This window comes from Carcharodon carcharias, chromosome 5, assembly GCF_017639515.1.
Source record: "Carcharodon carcharias isolate sCarCar2 chromosome 5, sCarCar2.pri, whole genome shotgun sequence".
NCBI lineage: Eukaryota > Metazoa > Chordata > Chondrichthyes > Lamniformes > Lamnidae > Carcharodon > Carcharodon carcharias.
The window spans coordinates 44,109,242-44,124,742 of record NC_054471.1 but is presented as its reverse complement, the minus strand read 5'-3'; the positions used below and the strand labels follow the sequence as shown (position 1 = coordinate 44,124,742).

Here is a 15,501-nt window from a genome sequence, read left to right as displayed (position 1 = left end):
TAATAAATTCTCACCAATAGTTCAGCAAATTTTCCATTAATATAGTCCTTTTTTTCTTCATGCGAATGGTCCAAAATTCCATTTACCATTGCTACCTTTCTCCAACACCATTATTAGCCCATACTCAATGATTCCAGTCTCAATCTCTCCATCATCACAAACTATTGCTAACCTGCCTTTTTCTCCAAGACACTTGACATAGTTTACCAGCACTTTCCCCTCCACTGTCTATCATCCATGGTCTATCTCCATGGCATCTTTCTCTCATACTTCCATTTTTGCTTCTTCCAATACAGTCAATATATATTCTAAAAGCACCAGTTTCTGTTCCATGATAATGTGGTCAGATCTGCTGTACTTCAGGCTCCATTTTAGGTTGCTTTCCACTCAACACGTAGCCCATCACTGACAAAAAAAACTGCCAAGAAAATAGCTCAGGATGAAGCATCAGCAATGAGCCAAGGATCTGCCTTTGAGCAGAGTACACTTGATGATGATGGCCCCACATGCTATTGCTCACTGGCATAGACTCATAGAACAGGAGATGATGATTTTCCCCATTGTCTGTGCCAACTATTTGCTAGAACCATAACTAATCCTACCACATTCACCATGTTTTGAATCTTTCACTGCTTCAAATGTTTATCTAATGTTTCCTTAAAAGAAGCAATAGCCTCTGCCAAAATCACTCTCTGTGGTAAAGCATTCTATGCTCCAACAATTTCAGAGAAAGAAACTTCTAACCTTTCTTCTCATTTCCTAAGTAATAATTTTGGGTTTATGACTCCTCATTACTCGCCATCATCTAACAGAAAGTCTTTCCCTATTCACCATATCAAAATCATTCATAATTTTAATAACCTCAATTAAATTTTGTCCTAGCCTTCCCTGCTCCAGGATCCCAAACCTTTCCTCATAAATATAGTTTCCCATCTGATGAATCTAGTTTTATCTTTATTTCTACAAGTAGGCACCATAACTGCAGAGGCCTCTGGTTCAACCAATGTTCTGTATACATTTATCATTATTTCTTAATACTTATACTTTATGCCTCTTTTTATAAAGTCCCAAATTTGTTTGACCTTTTTATCTATTTGTACTTTCAGGGAACATCAAGGTCTCTTTGTTCATGCTTCACTCTTGTTCACTCGTCAGTGTCTTTCATAGGAACAGGAGAAGGTCATTTAGCCCTTCGTGCCTGTTACACCATTCAGTGAGTTCATGGCTGATCTGTGACCTAACACCATATACCATCTTTCTCCCATATTCTTTAATACCTTTGGTTAACAAAAATCAATACATTTCAGATTTTGAATTAACAATTGATCTAGCATTAATTGCCTTTTGCTGAAGTGAGTTCCAAACATCTATACCCTTTCTGTGTCGAAGTGCCCCTGAAAAGTCTGATTCTTTTTTTAGACTATATCCTCTACTCTTAAACTCTCCAACTAACAAAAATAGTTTCCCTCTGCCTGACCTAACTGTGCCCCTTAATATCTTGAAAACTTTAATCAAATCACCCTGTAACTTTTTAAACTCCAGCGAATGCCACTCTGTTTTGTACAAACTCTCCTGATAATTAAACTCTTGGGTCAAAATTTTGCCCTTAGCATGCGGGCTCGGCGGGGGCGGTCAGGAAGCCAACTGCCGCCCGCAATCGGCACCGCACTGCAATTTCACCGTGGCGGGCCAATTAAAGCCTGCCCAGCGTGGAACGTAAGCATCAGCAATGGGTACTGCCTGTGCAGGGGAGGAGGGAAGGGGCGAGCAGGCCAAGCGCAAACTTCACACGTGCCTGCCCACCAATCATAAGGTTCAACAGGCAGCATAAATTTGAATTTAATTACTTTTTTAATGGCCTTAATAGGCCTTTTAATTGTTGGCGAGCATGCTGCTGACTCCGGCACACGACCACCGAATGAAATATTGCTGAACTGCGCGGTGTCATGGGAAGCTCGCCTGATGTCATCGCCTGTCATTTTACGAGGCCGCCCACCGAGCTTAATATTCTGCCCTTGAACATCAGATATAATTCTGGTAAATCTATGCTGCACTTGTTCCAAAGTCAATGGGCAGAATTTTATCAGTTGGGTGGCCAGCCTGACATCAGCCGGAAAACCAGGTTGCTGGCACACATAGGCAGCCAGAGGAACTTTCCCCACAATTTTACAGGCGGCAGCTAATTAAGCCAATCAGAGAGCTGGCAACTCAGGAGTTCAGCAGCGTCATCAGGAACGATGGTCACTGTTGAGACAGGTTGGACAACTGCTGCATTACTCCGGTAGGTGCAAAAAATTAAAAAAGAAACAAATTTGAGTGATGGAGGAGAAAATGCTCTTAAGAAAGCACTTGGGCCACAGGGCTGCATTCTAAGCCTGCGGCCCCTTCTTTGCTTAAAAAAAATCCTCCTACCCCCCAGGTTGCCACTGGGAGACCACCATTATTTAGCTAGTGGCCTCCCAACATGGCATGCCGGTAGAATTCCCGGATAGCAGGACATGGTTGGGGAGCTGATTCAACATGGCTCCCCCTGATTTTACCCTCACCTTCCTTTCCACCTCCTAGAGACTGGTAAAATTCTACCCCATATATCCTTCCCAAGGTGTGGTGCCCAGAACTGTTCACAGTACTCAAGGTGTGGCTTAACCAGGGCTTTGTATAGCTATCGTAAAATGTCTCATCCTCTAGTTATAAAGACCAGCATTACATTAACCTTTTTGATTCTTTTCTATCCCTGTTCATGGCATTGCAATGATCAATGTATGTAGACCATATGGTTTCTTTGGACCTCCAATATTTCTAGTTTTTCCACTTTTGATAAAGTACCCTATTCTGTTCATTTTAAGTCCAAAGAGGATGACCTCATATTTGTATACATTGAAATTAAATTGCCACAGTTTTGCCCATTCACTTAATCTATTAATATCCTTCCTAATTTTATGCTTCCATCTACACTGCTTATAATGTCGCCCATCTTTGTGCTATCGGTAAAACTGGATACGTGACTTACTATTATATCATCTAAATATTTAAAAAATATGGTGAATAGTTGAGGCTCCAATACAGATCCTTGTGGATCATCACCAGTTACGTTCTGCCAATTAGATTACCTGCCCATTATACCTACTCTACCTCTCCTGTCACTCAGTCAATTTCCTAATCATGTCAATAAGTTGGTTTCAATTCCACGAGTTTCAAATTTAGCTAATAGTCTTCTATGAGGGACTATATCAAATGCCTTCTTGAAGTCCACATAAATAACATCCACTAACATACCCCTGCCTGCTACTTTAGACACCTCTTCAAAAAATTCATTCAGTCTTTTCAGACATGACCTACCCTTTACAAATCCATGCTGGCTTTCTCTGATGAGCCGCAAATTTTCAAGGGCAGGAATGATTCCTCCAAAAAGCTACCCAGTAAATGTCATCCTCGCCTCCATGACCCTCCCCCAGAAACATCTTAGATTTTGTATGTGCTTGTTCAATACAACTAAGCAAAAGGTCAGAATTAACAAATGTGTTGCTTCTAACCAGCTTCTGTATAGGCTGCCAAAAATATATAAAATTATTATGGATAGGTAGGAGGAGTATGTAATAAGTAAATAAATATTTGCGATTGCGAAATCTTGGCCACTAACAGCAAAACAGGTGGTTGTTTTGGCAGATAATAGAGGATGGATCTGGAAGACCTACCCAGGTTTGCACCTTTGTTGCATGCAACACAGAATAAGGAATTTTATGTGCTGGATATTCTTGTGACTAGGTCCTTACCCATAAATCATGTTCTGCATAATCAAACAGGAGCCAGACCTTTCTGTCGCTGTGTGAAAGAAACACCTTCTGCAAAGCAATCACGTTGGGGTGCTTCAACTCTCGCAGCAACTGGCAGAGAAAAAGAATTAAAAATAAATGGGTAACAATATTCAAAACTAATGCAGGAAACATACAGGTGTGAAATTGATCTCACACAGTCACACACAAAACGTCCATAAAAAGGCTTCCAATTCCCTAAGGCATATCTTATGTTGCCTCCCAAGATCAATTTTATCCCCACAGTACCTGTAAGTGTGTCATATTGCTGTGGTGCAATCTTTATGCTTTGACATACAGAAAGGAAGAATAACGCGACAGTGGTTTACAATCACCAAGCCGTACCATATTATTGTATACTATTAAAACAATTAAAGCTTTTTTTAGAAGTCTAATTGCAGGATTCATGTTCTGGTGTGTGAAAATATGTTTGTTAAAATCTAAAAAGCCTACGTTGTTAGCAGCAAACACTGTACTCATTGTGAAGTGACACATAATCATTAAGTGCATTTGCACCAAAGTTTTGTGTAAGAAAGTATTTAAATGAGGATGTGTGTAGGCACCTGTTGGATTTCAAATTGAATCATTTAAAAACAAAGTAACTGGCTATTGTGGGTTAGTTCCCAGTACTTTGACCTGTACAAAGTTGGCTGTGATGATCCTATCACCAAAACAACACCAACAGTGATTTATATAGAGCCTTTAATATATTAATACATTCCACTGTGCTTCAAAAGAAGTGTTACTAAACAAAATTTGATACCAAGCCACTTGAGGATATATTCAGAAAGATGACCAAGAGCTTTGTGAAAGAGTTGGAAAAGAAAGAAAAAGAAAGAATTGGTGCTGGATTTTTCCGGTGGAGGTGGGAATCAGAAAGCAGGTTTGGTTCTGGCTCATGAACTCACCTACATTTACAGCGGTCGTTGTAGGATAATGAGTTAATAAATATGTTAATGAGACCAAGATGATATTAATGATGTAACTGTGACATCAGTAGTCTGATGACCAATAGGGGCAGAACGGTCTGTCTCCTGAATACCACATGCTTATTATGATTACTTGTAAATAAATAGTTTTAACAAAACTATACTAACTATCTCAAATCACTTGTAGCCAGGTAAATGGTTACCAAAACATGGTGGCAGTGAAGGAGACTCAAGTTTAGCAAGCTGTAGCCACAGATCGGCAACCCGCAAGTGACGACTAATAAAACCGGAAAGTTAACTTTGCAACCACAACAATTAGACATGAAATAGACTGCGGTGAGGGCAGTGTGGAAGATACATGATGTTGATAGCCATTACCCCTTTCACAAACTTTCCAGCGCATCAAAGGTCCACAGCAAGGCCAGCGATGGGAGGTCTGGGAGAAGCAGTTCGAAAGGTACCAAACGGCTTTGGGACTATATGGAACAACTCAGAAACACTAACGTCTGTACACTTTAGTGGGGGCCATAGGTCCTGGGTAGGCAAAGCATTGAAAAGTCCTCAGTGTCACCTGACGAGGTTATGAGGCCTTCAATAAGCACTTTATCCCAAAAAAGAATGAGACAGTGGAGGTCATGTGGTCCACCAGAGGAGCCAACGTGCAGATACTGATTCCTCGATCAATGATTTAAATCAATTCCCTTATACCTGTGGTTAAAGAGCCTCCAAACACAGCTTTCTCTGCGATTGCATTGTGGTCGGTGGGCTTGGTGAAGCGAGGTCAGGTCCTTTGCAATCGAAAAACAATTTGATTTTGGAGCACCAGGTGGAATTGCGCCACCAGACTTGGAGTGTAATCCAGGGCATCGTTGAGGTGCAGGAGGCATCGATCCTGCATGTAGGTCCACATTCCGGAGACTTGCCCACCGAAAAGCCTGCGGAAAAGCCTGCCAAAACTGCCAAAGGGGCAGGAAGGGCCCACCCATCTATTTCAAAATGTGCCAGATGTAGCACTGAGGCACAGTGCCAATGTGGAACATGCCCATCAGGGGGAGCAAAGTGCTTTTGCTGTGGCAGGGCCAGGTATTTTAAAAGATTCTGCAAATTTAAATCTCAATTGAAAGGAACAGAGAAAGAGCCAGATTTTCAATACTCGAAATACAGGCAGTAGGAATGAGGGTCAGTCAAGATGAAGACTTCCTGGGGGAAATAAAAGCCCCAACAAGCAGTTCTGATCTGTACAGCTGGATGTCAAATGATATAGAATAGAATCTTAAGCTGGACATAGGCTGCAGTCTCGGTCTTATCAGACAAATTGCACTGGCTTAATGATGTGGAGATCCAGTTGTCAAAAATAAAGCCACAGGGACCAGGAGGTACAGACCTTAAAGTTAAGTTTCAGGTCACTATGACCCTTAAATATAAAGGCAAAGTAGTTCACAAAATTCTTTATATTCTGCAGAATCAGCAACTTTCTCTACTCAGTTGGGAAGCATATTCAGAGCTTGGTCTCATACAAAGCGTCAAAGAGCTAGCACGACCAGACAATGGGGCACCTAGAGCAGACTGCCTGCCCAGGTCCCGAGCGCTATTACTTGTGAGATAAGGTAGTAATGTGGAAGTGGAGGCCCCTGGGAGATCTGCAGATGAGGAGGGGGCAGTGCTCCACCAGATTGTAGGGCCGCCAGAACATAGTGAGGAAATCCTACAAATTGCCCATGCTATTCCAATGGCTGGACATGCGGATACCAGCAAAACTCTGGCTCACATGAACAAGCATTTTTCTGGCCTTGCCTCCTGTCTGACGTGGCCACATACTGTAGAACCTGTCACGCTTGCCAGGTGGCAGGCTGCAATTAAACCTACTCCTCTCCAGTCCATTCCAGCATTCAGTGAACCTTTCAAGTGAATCCTAATAGACTGTATAGGCCCCCTACCTCGAAACAGGACAGGCTACCAAGAACTTTCTTACCATAACGGACTTGGCCACCCAATTCCTGAGTCTATTCCCTTCAACAGAGGGAAAGGGGAGTCAAGGCTGTGATCGAGGGACTGACCCAGTTCTTTACTCAGTACAGCCAGCCAGAAGAGATCCAATCGGATCGCGGAACAAATTTCATGTCCCGTGTGTTTCAGGAGGTTGTCCGCAGCCTGGTAATAGCCCAGCTGAAGTTCTCGGCCTATCACCCTCAAACCCAAGGGGCATGGGAACAGTATCACCAGACCCTAAAAACTGATTTGGGCCTGGCACCCTCATGACTGGGACAAGGGCTCAGGTTTCCTGCTGTTTGCTATCAGGGACTCACCTAACGGGCCTACAGGCTTCAACCCTTTTGAATTAGTTTACAAGCATGAGGTGACGGGCCCCCTGAACTGTTAAAAGAAAAGTTCCTGGAGCCCAAGGAGGACACCTCCATGATGGGGTACATCTCCATTTCCTGGGAAGACTTTTTAACACCAGTGCTATGGCCAAAGAGCATTTAAAGGTCTCCCGACAAATTATGATTAAACAGGCAGACAGACACGTAGCAACCCGAGCTTTTCAGTCAGGAGAGCATGTCATAGTACTGCTATCTCTACCAAATGATCTTTTCAGAGGTAAATTCAGTGGCTTGTAGTGGGTGGCCAAGAGGATCATTGAGGTGAACTACTTGATCCACACCCCTGACTGGAAGAAAAAGCACTGGTTATGCCATCTTAACATGCTAAAGAAATACCATAGCCAGAGTCTAGTCAGCCAGTGAGTGTTCGCCTGAGGGGAGAAATAACCAAGGGCAGCCAGGGACAGTCAGGAAAGGAGGAGGAATTGGAGGATTCCCAGGTTGAACCTCTGGCTATTAGGCTGACAAACACTGAAATTCTAGAAGACTTAAATGCCCTGACAGATAAGCAGCAGAAGGATGTAGCCACCCTGCTCAGGGAATTTAACGAGATCTGTAGGGACCAGCCAGGGCATACCCCACTAACAGTGGATGAAGGGGATACCCCCCAATAAAGCAAAATCTCTACTGACTGAACCCTGATAAGCTGGCTCAGGTCAGACAAGAAATCAAACATGCTAGGCAATGTTATAATTGAGCCCATGCAGGCAGAGCAGCTGCAAGCTCCTCTATTGTACTCGTCCCAAAACCAGACGGATTAAACAACTCGTCATTGCGTTAACCAATGCACAGGGTTGATTCATATCCAATCCCTGACATCGAGGACCGTACATACAAGGTAGGTCACTCTGTCCAGCTCAGTAAAATCGACCTCTTAAAAGGGTATGGGCAAGTTCCAATGACCCCCCTCCCAGGGTAACAGAAATCTCAGCTTTCATTACCCCCAGACACCTATACTAGTGTAAGGTCATACCCTTCAAACCCAGCAACATTTCAGAGATTAACAAGCCAGGTAGTAGCTGAATTAATCAACCATGCAGTATATCTGGAATGATCTGTTAATTTACAGCGACACCTGGAAGGACCATTTAGACCACCTGGAGGGTCTACGGAGGGCTAACCTTGTAGTGAACTTGGCTAAAAACGAGTTTGCTAAGGCAAGGATGACTCACCTGGGACATGTGTTGGGACACGAACGAGTGCTCCTCTGCAAAAATACACACCTTGGTCAATTTTCCTAGCTTCAAAACCCACAGCGAAATTAAGTAGTTTCTAGAGATGTGCAGGTTCTATCACAAGTTCATCCCAAACTTTAGCACCCTAACTGCTCGACTAACAGATGTACCAAAGAAAGCTCCAAGGTGCTGTGGACAGAGACCTGCACAAAGCTTTTAAGAAATTGAAAGCCATCCTGCTAAAGGACGCTCACCACCCCAAACTTCAGTAACTTTTTAAGATTGCTGTTGACATTAGTGATCTAGGGGTAGGAACCATTCTACTTAAGGAAGATAATTCCAGGATTGAATGTCCGACTGGCTATTTATTCAAAAAAGTTAAACAAAAAACAGAAAAGGTATTCCACAGTTGAGAAGAAAACTTTAGGCCTCTTATCAGCTCTTCAGCATTTTGAAGTCTACATTACCAATGGATATCAGGGACCCTGATCTACACAGACCATAACCCCTTGAAGTTTCTGGAAAAATTCAAAGAAACCAATGCCAGGTTGTTGCGTTGGAGATTGCCTTTTCAGCACTTTAAACAAAAGATTACCTATATTACTGGAAAGAATAATGTCATCACTGACACACAAACGCCAAAATGCTATATAGACCGTATTGCAACAATCAACTGTGTGGCTGTGGGAAAAAAAAATTGTATTGTTTTCATCTTTCATTTCGTAAAAAAACCTGTAAAAAAATGAAAATGGGATTTCATTTTTTTTTCTCCAATGGGCGGAGGTATGTCATGACTGTTTTCATGACAGCATTATGAATTCCAAAATAAACTATTTTAAGTTACCTTTAAAAACCTGAACTGATTTTATAAAAATAGATTCTGATGGTCACATGACTTCTTTTGTGAATTCAACCCTTACTATTCAGATGTGAACCAGATGATGTTTATCTCAAGAGGATTCATAAAATACGGAATTGAATTGGTCCTCAAACAGACAATGGCTAAACAGGGCCCAGCATTGGGCTAACTGGTTTCCTTATTTGGAACAAGATTCAGCACAGTGGCCGACAAAAGGCAGATCCACAGAGAACCATCTTGAAACATCTTCAGAAAAACAGGTAGGAGCTTCAACACACCAATAAGAACGTAATTGTCTTGAAGCATCTCAAGAGTGCAATATGATCTATGTCGATAACTTGAATTCCACTGCACTGTCTATAATGACCATGTTGAAATGTCTGTAATGTTCATTGATTCCATTGAAACACCTCATCTATGTGGAAAAGTTGAATATGATTGCACTTTTTGTGATGGCCATTTAGAAATGTTTTGTAATGTTCTTTCAGATATTTTATGAATAAAGTATACTTTTCCAAAAAAAACCCAATAAGAACAGCCACCAAAATGCTGTAATCAGCCAGGCTTAAAGGCTAAAAACCACAGATCCTTGAAGGAGGACTAATGAAACTCCACTTTCCCCCTACCTGATTCCACTTACTAAGACAAAAGCAAAAAACTGCGGATGCTGGAAATCCAAAACAAAAATAAAAATGCCTGGAAAAACTCAGCAGGTCTGGCAGCATCTGCGAAGAGGAGCACAGTTAATGTTTCGAGTCCGAATGACCCTTCAACAGTTAACGTTTCGAGTTGAAGGGTCATTCGGACTCGAAACGTTAACTGTGCTCCTCTCCGCAGATGCTGCCAGACCTGCTGAGTTTTTCCAGGTATTTTTATTTTTGTTTTCCACTTACTAAGACACCTGTGAAAGCAACCTTGGGCAATTCGACAGTGGAAACCGTCTCAACCGCAGAGACAACTCTAGAACCTTGACTTCTAAAACATATCAGGCCTACGTCAAATATAAGTGTAAATCAAAATTAGTTCATAAGTATTATACAAACATATGAACATAGAAAAATGGAGCAGGAGTAGGCCACTTGCCCTTCAAACTTGCTCTGGTATTCAATACGATCATGGCTGATTTGGTTGTAACCTCCAGCATACCCCCAATAACCTTTCACCCCCTCTTGTTAATCAAGAATCTATCTAGCTCTGCCTTAAAAATATTCAAAGACCATGCTTCCACTGCCTTTTCAGGAAGATAGCTCCAAAAACTCACGACCTTCTGAGAGAAAAAATTTCTCCTCATGTTTATCTTAAATGAGCAACCCCTTATTTTTAAACAGTGACCCCCTAGTTCTAGATTCGCCCACAAGAGGAAACATCCTCTAAACATCCACCCTGTCAAGACCCCTCAGGATCTTAAAGGTTTTGATCAAGTCACCTCTTACTATACTAAGCTCCAGTGGATACTAGCCTAACCTGAACAGCCTTTCCTCATAAGACAACCTGCTGATTCCTAGCATAAAAAAAGCTTAGTCAACCTCCGCTGAACTGCTTCTAAAACATTTAAATAAGGAGACCAATACTGTACACAGTACTCCAGATGTGGTCTCACCAATGCCCTGTACAACTGAAGCATAACCTCCCTACTTTTGTATTCAATTCCCCTCGCAGTAAAGAATAACATTCTACTAGCTTTCCTAATAACCTAATTAATATATATTAACGATTTAGATGAGGAAACTAAATATAATATCTCCAAACTTGCAGATGACACAAAGCTGGGTGGGAGGATGAACTGTGAGGAGGATGCAGAGATGCTTCAGTGTGATTTGGACAAGCTGAGTGAATGGGCAAATGCATGGCAGATGCAGTATAATGTGGATAAATGTGAGGTTATGCACTTTGGTAGCAAAAACAGGAAGGTAGATCTGAATGGCTATAAATTGAGAGAGGGGATTGTGTAACGAGACCTGTAAGTCCTCATACACCAGTAGCTGAAGGTAAGCATGCAGGTGCAGCAAATGGTAAAGAAGGTAAATGGTATGTTGGCCTTCTTAGTGAGAGGATTCGATTCGAATACAGGAGCAGGGATGGTTTGCTGCAATTATACAGGGCCTTGGTGAGACCACACCTGGAATATTGTGGGCAGTTTTGGTCTCCTTATCTGAGGAAGGATGTTCTTGCTATAGAGGGAGTGCAGCGAAGGTTTACCAGCCTGATTCGTGGGATGACGAGACTAACATACGAGGAGAGATTGAGTCGGTTAGGAGTATATTCGCTGGAGTTCAGAAGAATGAGGGGGATCTCATAAAAAACCTATAAAATTCTAACAGGACTAGACAGGGTAGATGCAGGAAGGATGTTCCCAATGGTGGGGGAGTCCAGAATCAGGGGTCACAGTTTGAGGAAAAGGGGGTAGACCATTTAGGACTATGATGAGGAGAAATTTCTTCACCCAGAGAGTAGTGAGCCTATGGAATTTGCTATCACAGAAAGTAGTTGAGGCCAAAACACTGTATGTTTTCAAGAAGGAGTTAGATATAACTCTTGGGGCAAAAGGGATCAAAGGATATGGGGAGAAAGCGGGAGCAGGCTATTGAGTTGGATGATCAGCCATGATCATAATGAATGGCAGAGCACACTCGAAGGGCCGAATGGCCTACTCCTGCTCCTATTTTCTATTTTTCTATGTTTCTATGTTTACCTGTTTTGCCTGCATACTAGCCTTTTGTGATCCATGCACTAGGATACCCAGATCCCTCTGAATTTCAGAGATCTGCAATCTCTCACCATTTAGATGATTTGAAATGAAAACATAAAATGCTGGAAAAACTCAGCGGGTCTGACAGCATCTGTGGAGAGAGAAACAGAGTTAACGTTTTGAGTCCGTATGACTCTTCTTCAGAGCTACTGTTTAAGGGGGATGGGGCAGGTGAAGCTGGATAGAAGGTCAGCGATAGGTGGGGGCTAAGAAGAGATTGGCAAAGATGTCATGGACACAAGACAGTGTTAATGTTAGTGGTAAGGGCTAAAGAAGATGCTGATAGTGGCATAAAGGTAAGAGCGCAGAATGTGTGAATAGCAGGACAAGGCTCAGCACTCTGAAAAAACAACATAGAACAAGTGACAGATGGCCCTTTGGGGGTGAGGTGGGAGACACAGGCAGTGGTGGGGGAAAAAGGATAGAAAAGAGGGGGATTGTCACTGATCTCATCTCCTCTGGAGATCTTCCTTCCACAGTTTCCAACCTCATAAACTCCCAACCCCGGACAGCCCGCTTCTGCCTCCTCTCCAAAATCCACAAACAGACTGTCCCGGTAGGCCGATCGTGTCAGTCTGTTCCTGCTCCATGGAACTCATTTCTTCCTATCTCGATTCTCTCTCCCCTTGTCCAGTCTCTTCCTACCTACATCCACGATTCCTCTGATGTCCTACATCATATCAACAATTTCCAGTTCCCTGGCCCTAACTGCCTCCTCTTTACCATGGACGCCCAATCCCTCTACTACATTTCCATCCCCCACAAGGATGATCTGAGAGCTCTTCACTTCTTCCTTGAACAGAGGCCCGAACAATCCTCATCCACCATCACTCTTCTCCATCTGGCTGAACTTGTTCTCTCACTGAACAATTTCTCCTTAAACTTGTCTCACTTCCTCCAAATAAAAGGTATGGCTATGGGTACTCGCATGAGCCCCAGTTATGCCTGTCTCTTTATGGGGTATGTGGAACATTCCTTGTTCCAGTCCTACTCAGGCCCCACTCTCACATCTCTTTTCTCAGTACATTGATGACTGTATTGGTGTCACTTCATGCTCTTGTCTGGACCTGGAAAAATTTATCGAGTTTGCTTCCAATTTCTACCCTTCTATCACTTTCACATGGTCCATCTATGACACTTCCCTTCCCTTCCTTGACCTCTCTGTCTCCATTTCTGGTGATAGGCTGTCCACCAATATTCATTACAAGCCCACCGATTCCCACAGCTACCTTGACTACAGCTCCTCACACCTTACTTCCTGTAAGGACTCCATCCCATTCTCTCAATTCCTTCCCCTTCGTCACATCTGTACCAATGATGCTGCCTTCTAAAATGGCACTTTTGACACGTCTTCCTTCTTCCTTAACCGAGGTTTCTCACTCACTGTGTTTGACAGGGCCTCAATCGTATCCGGCCCATCTCCCACGCCTCTGCCCTCACACTTTTCCCTCCCTCCCAGAACCATGATAGAGTCCCCCTTGTCCTCACTTTTCACCCCACCAGCCTCTGCATTCAAAGCATCATCCTCTGCCATTTCCGCCAACTCCAGCATGGTGCCGCCACCAAACATAACTTCCTCTCAAACCCCCTGTCAGCATTCCCTCCGGGACACCCTGGCCCACTCCTCCATCACCACATCCCATTCCCACGGCAGCTTCCCATGCAATCTCAGAACGTGCAACACCTGCCCCTTTACCTCCTACATCCTCACCGTCCAAGGGCCCAAGCACTCCTTTCAGGTGAAGCAGCGCTTCACTTGCACCTCCTCCAATTTGGTCTACTGCATTCACTGCTCCCAATGTGGTCTCTGCTACATTGGGAAGACCAAACACAGACTGGGTGACCACTTTGCGGAACACCTTCAGTCTGTCCTCAAGCATAACCCAACCTTCCTGTCGCTTGCGATTTCAACACACCATCATGTTCTCATGTCCACGTCTGTCCTTGGCCTGCTGCATTGTTCCAGTGAAGCCCAATGCAAACTGGAGGAGCAGTACCTCATCTTCCAATTAGGCACCTTACAGCCTTCCAGACCTAATATTGAGTTCAACAACTTCAGACCATGAACTGGTGAATCTCCTCTGCACCCCTTACAGTGCAATCACATCCTTCCTATAATGTGGCGACCAGAACTGCACACAGTACTCCAGCTGTGGCCTTACCAAGGTCCTATACAACTCCAACTTGACCTCCCTACTTTTGTAATCCGGAGGGAACGATCCTGGTCCACTCCTCCATCAGCCCCTACACCTCAATCCCCTCCCACAGTACCTTCCCGTGCAACTGCAGAAGGTGCAATACCTGCCCCTTTACTTCCCCTCTCCTCACTGTCCAAGGGCCCAAACACTCCTTTCAAGTGAAGCAGCATTTCACTTGCACGTCCCTCAATTTAGTCTACTGCATTTGCTGCTCCCAATGCGGTTTCCTCTACATTGGAGAGACCAAACGCATACTGGGTGACCACTTTGGGGAACACCTTCAGTCTGTCCGCAAGCATGACCCAGACCTCCCTGTCGCTTGCCATTTCAACACTCCTCCCTGTTCTCATGCCTACATGTCTGTCCTTGGCCTGCTGCATTGTTCCAGTGAAGCTCAACGCAAACTGGAGGAACAGCACCTCATCTTCCGACTAGGCACTTTACAGCCTTCCGGACTGAATATTGAGTTCAACAATTTTAGATCATGAACTCTCTCCTCCATCCCCACCGCCTTTCCATCCCCCTTTTTTCCAATAATTTATATAGATTTTTCTTTTCCCACCTATTTCCATTATTTTTAAATGTATTTCCATCTATTGTTTTATCTCTACCTTTCAGCCTATTTCAATCCCTTCCCCCCACCCCACCCCCACTATGGCTATCTATACCTTGCTCCTCCTGCTTTCTACCCTTAATGTCACCTATTAGCACATTCCTTAGATAATATCACCACCTTCAACACCTCTTTGTCCTTTTGTCTATGACATCTTTTGGCTATCTCCACCTATCACTGGCCCTCTATCCAGCTCTACCTGTCCCACACCACCCCCCCCTTAAACCAGCTTATATTTCACCTCTTTTCTATTTTTCCTTTGTTCTGTTGAAGAGTCATACAGACTCGAAATGTTAACTGTGTTCCTCTCCGCAGATGCTGTCAGACCTGCTGAGTTTTTCCAGGTATTTTTATTTTTGTTTTTGATAAGCATGTGCTTTGTCTGCCTCATGCAACTCTAGGTGCTTAAGAGAATCAAGAAGAAAAGTAAACTATAGTGAGACAGCTATTCATTCTCTTGCTCCATCCCAATTGCTCTACTCTACCTAGTGTAATGAAGGATTGGATACCAATGAGAATTAGACTACAGAATAGAATTCAATAATGGAGTTAAGATGATCCAGTTCTAGAGAGGTATTAAAAATGACACAGCGTGTGTCATCTTACTCAGCGATTACATGTCTGCAATGACAGTGTTCAGAGAGGAGACTGCCTTGATCAGTCTGCCTATTTGACATTTGGGACACAGGACTTGGTCAAGGGATGAAAAAAGTGGGAGGCACTTTCTTTCAACACTTCATTTGCGTTCTATAATAATTTTGATCTATAAAAATGTATGCACAATT

At 43.3% G+C, this 15,501-nt stretch overlaps 1 protein-coding gene across 2 annotated transcripts in view; it reads right to left on the bottom strand.

Annotated features, from left to right (window-relative positions):
* cdk19 (cyclin-dependent kinase 19) overlaps positions 1 to 15,501 on the bottom strand; it is a 269,271-nt gene that overhangs the window by 197,266 nt on the left and 56,504 nt on the right. Inside the window, exon 3 of one of the 2 annotated variants that reach the window (XM_041187628.1) lies at positions 3,774 to 3,884. The exons of the other annotated variant lie outside the window; for it this stretch is intronic. Coding sequence (XP_041043562.1) covers positions 3,774 to 3,884 — 111 coding nt within the window. The remainder of the gene's footprint in view (positions 1 to 3,773; positions 3,885 to 15,501) is intronic. 2 annotated transcript variants of the gene reach the window in all.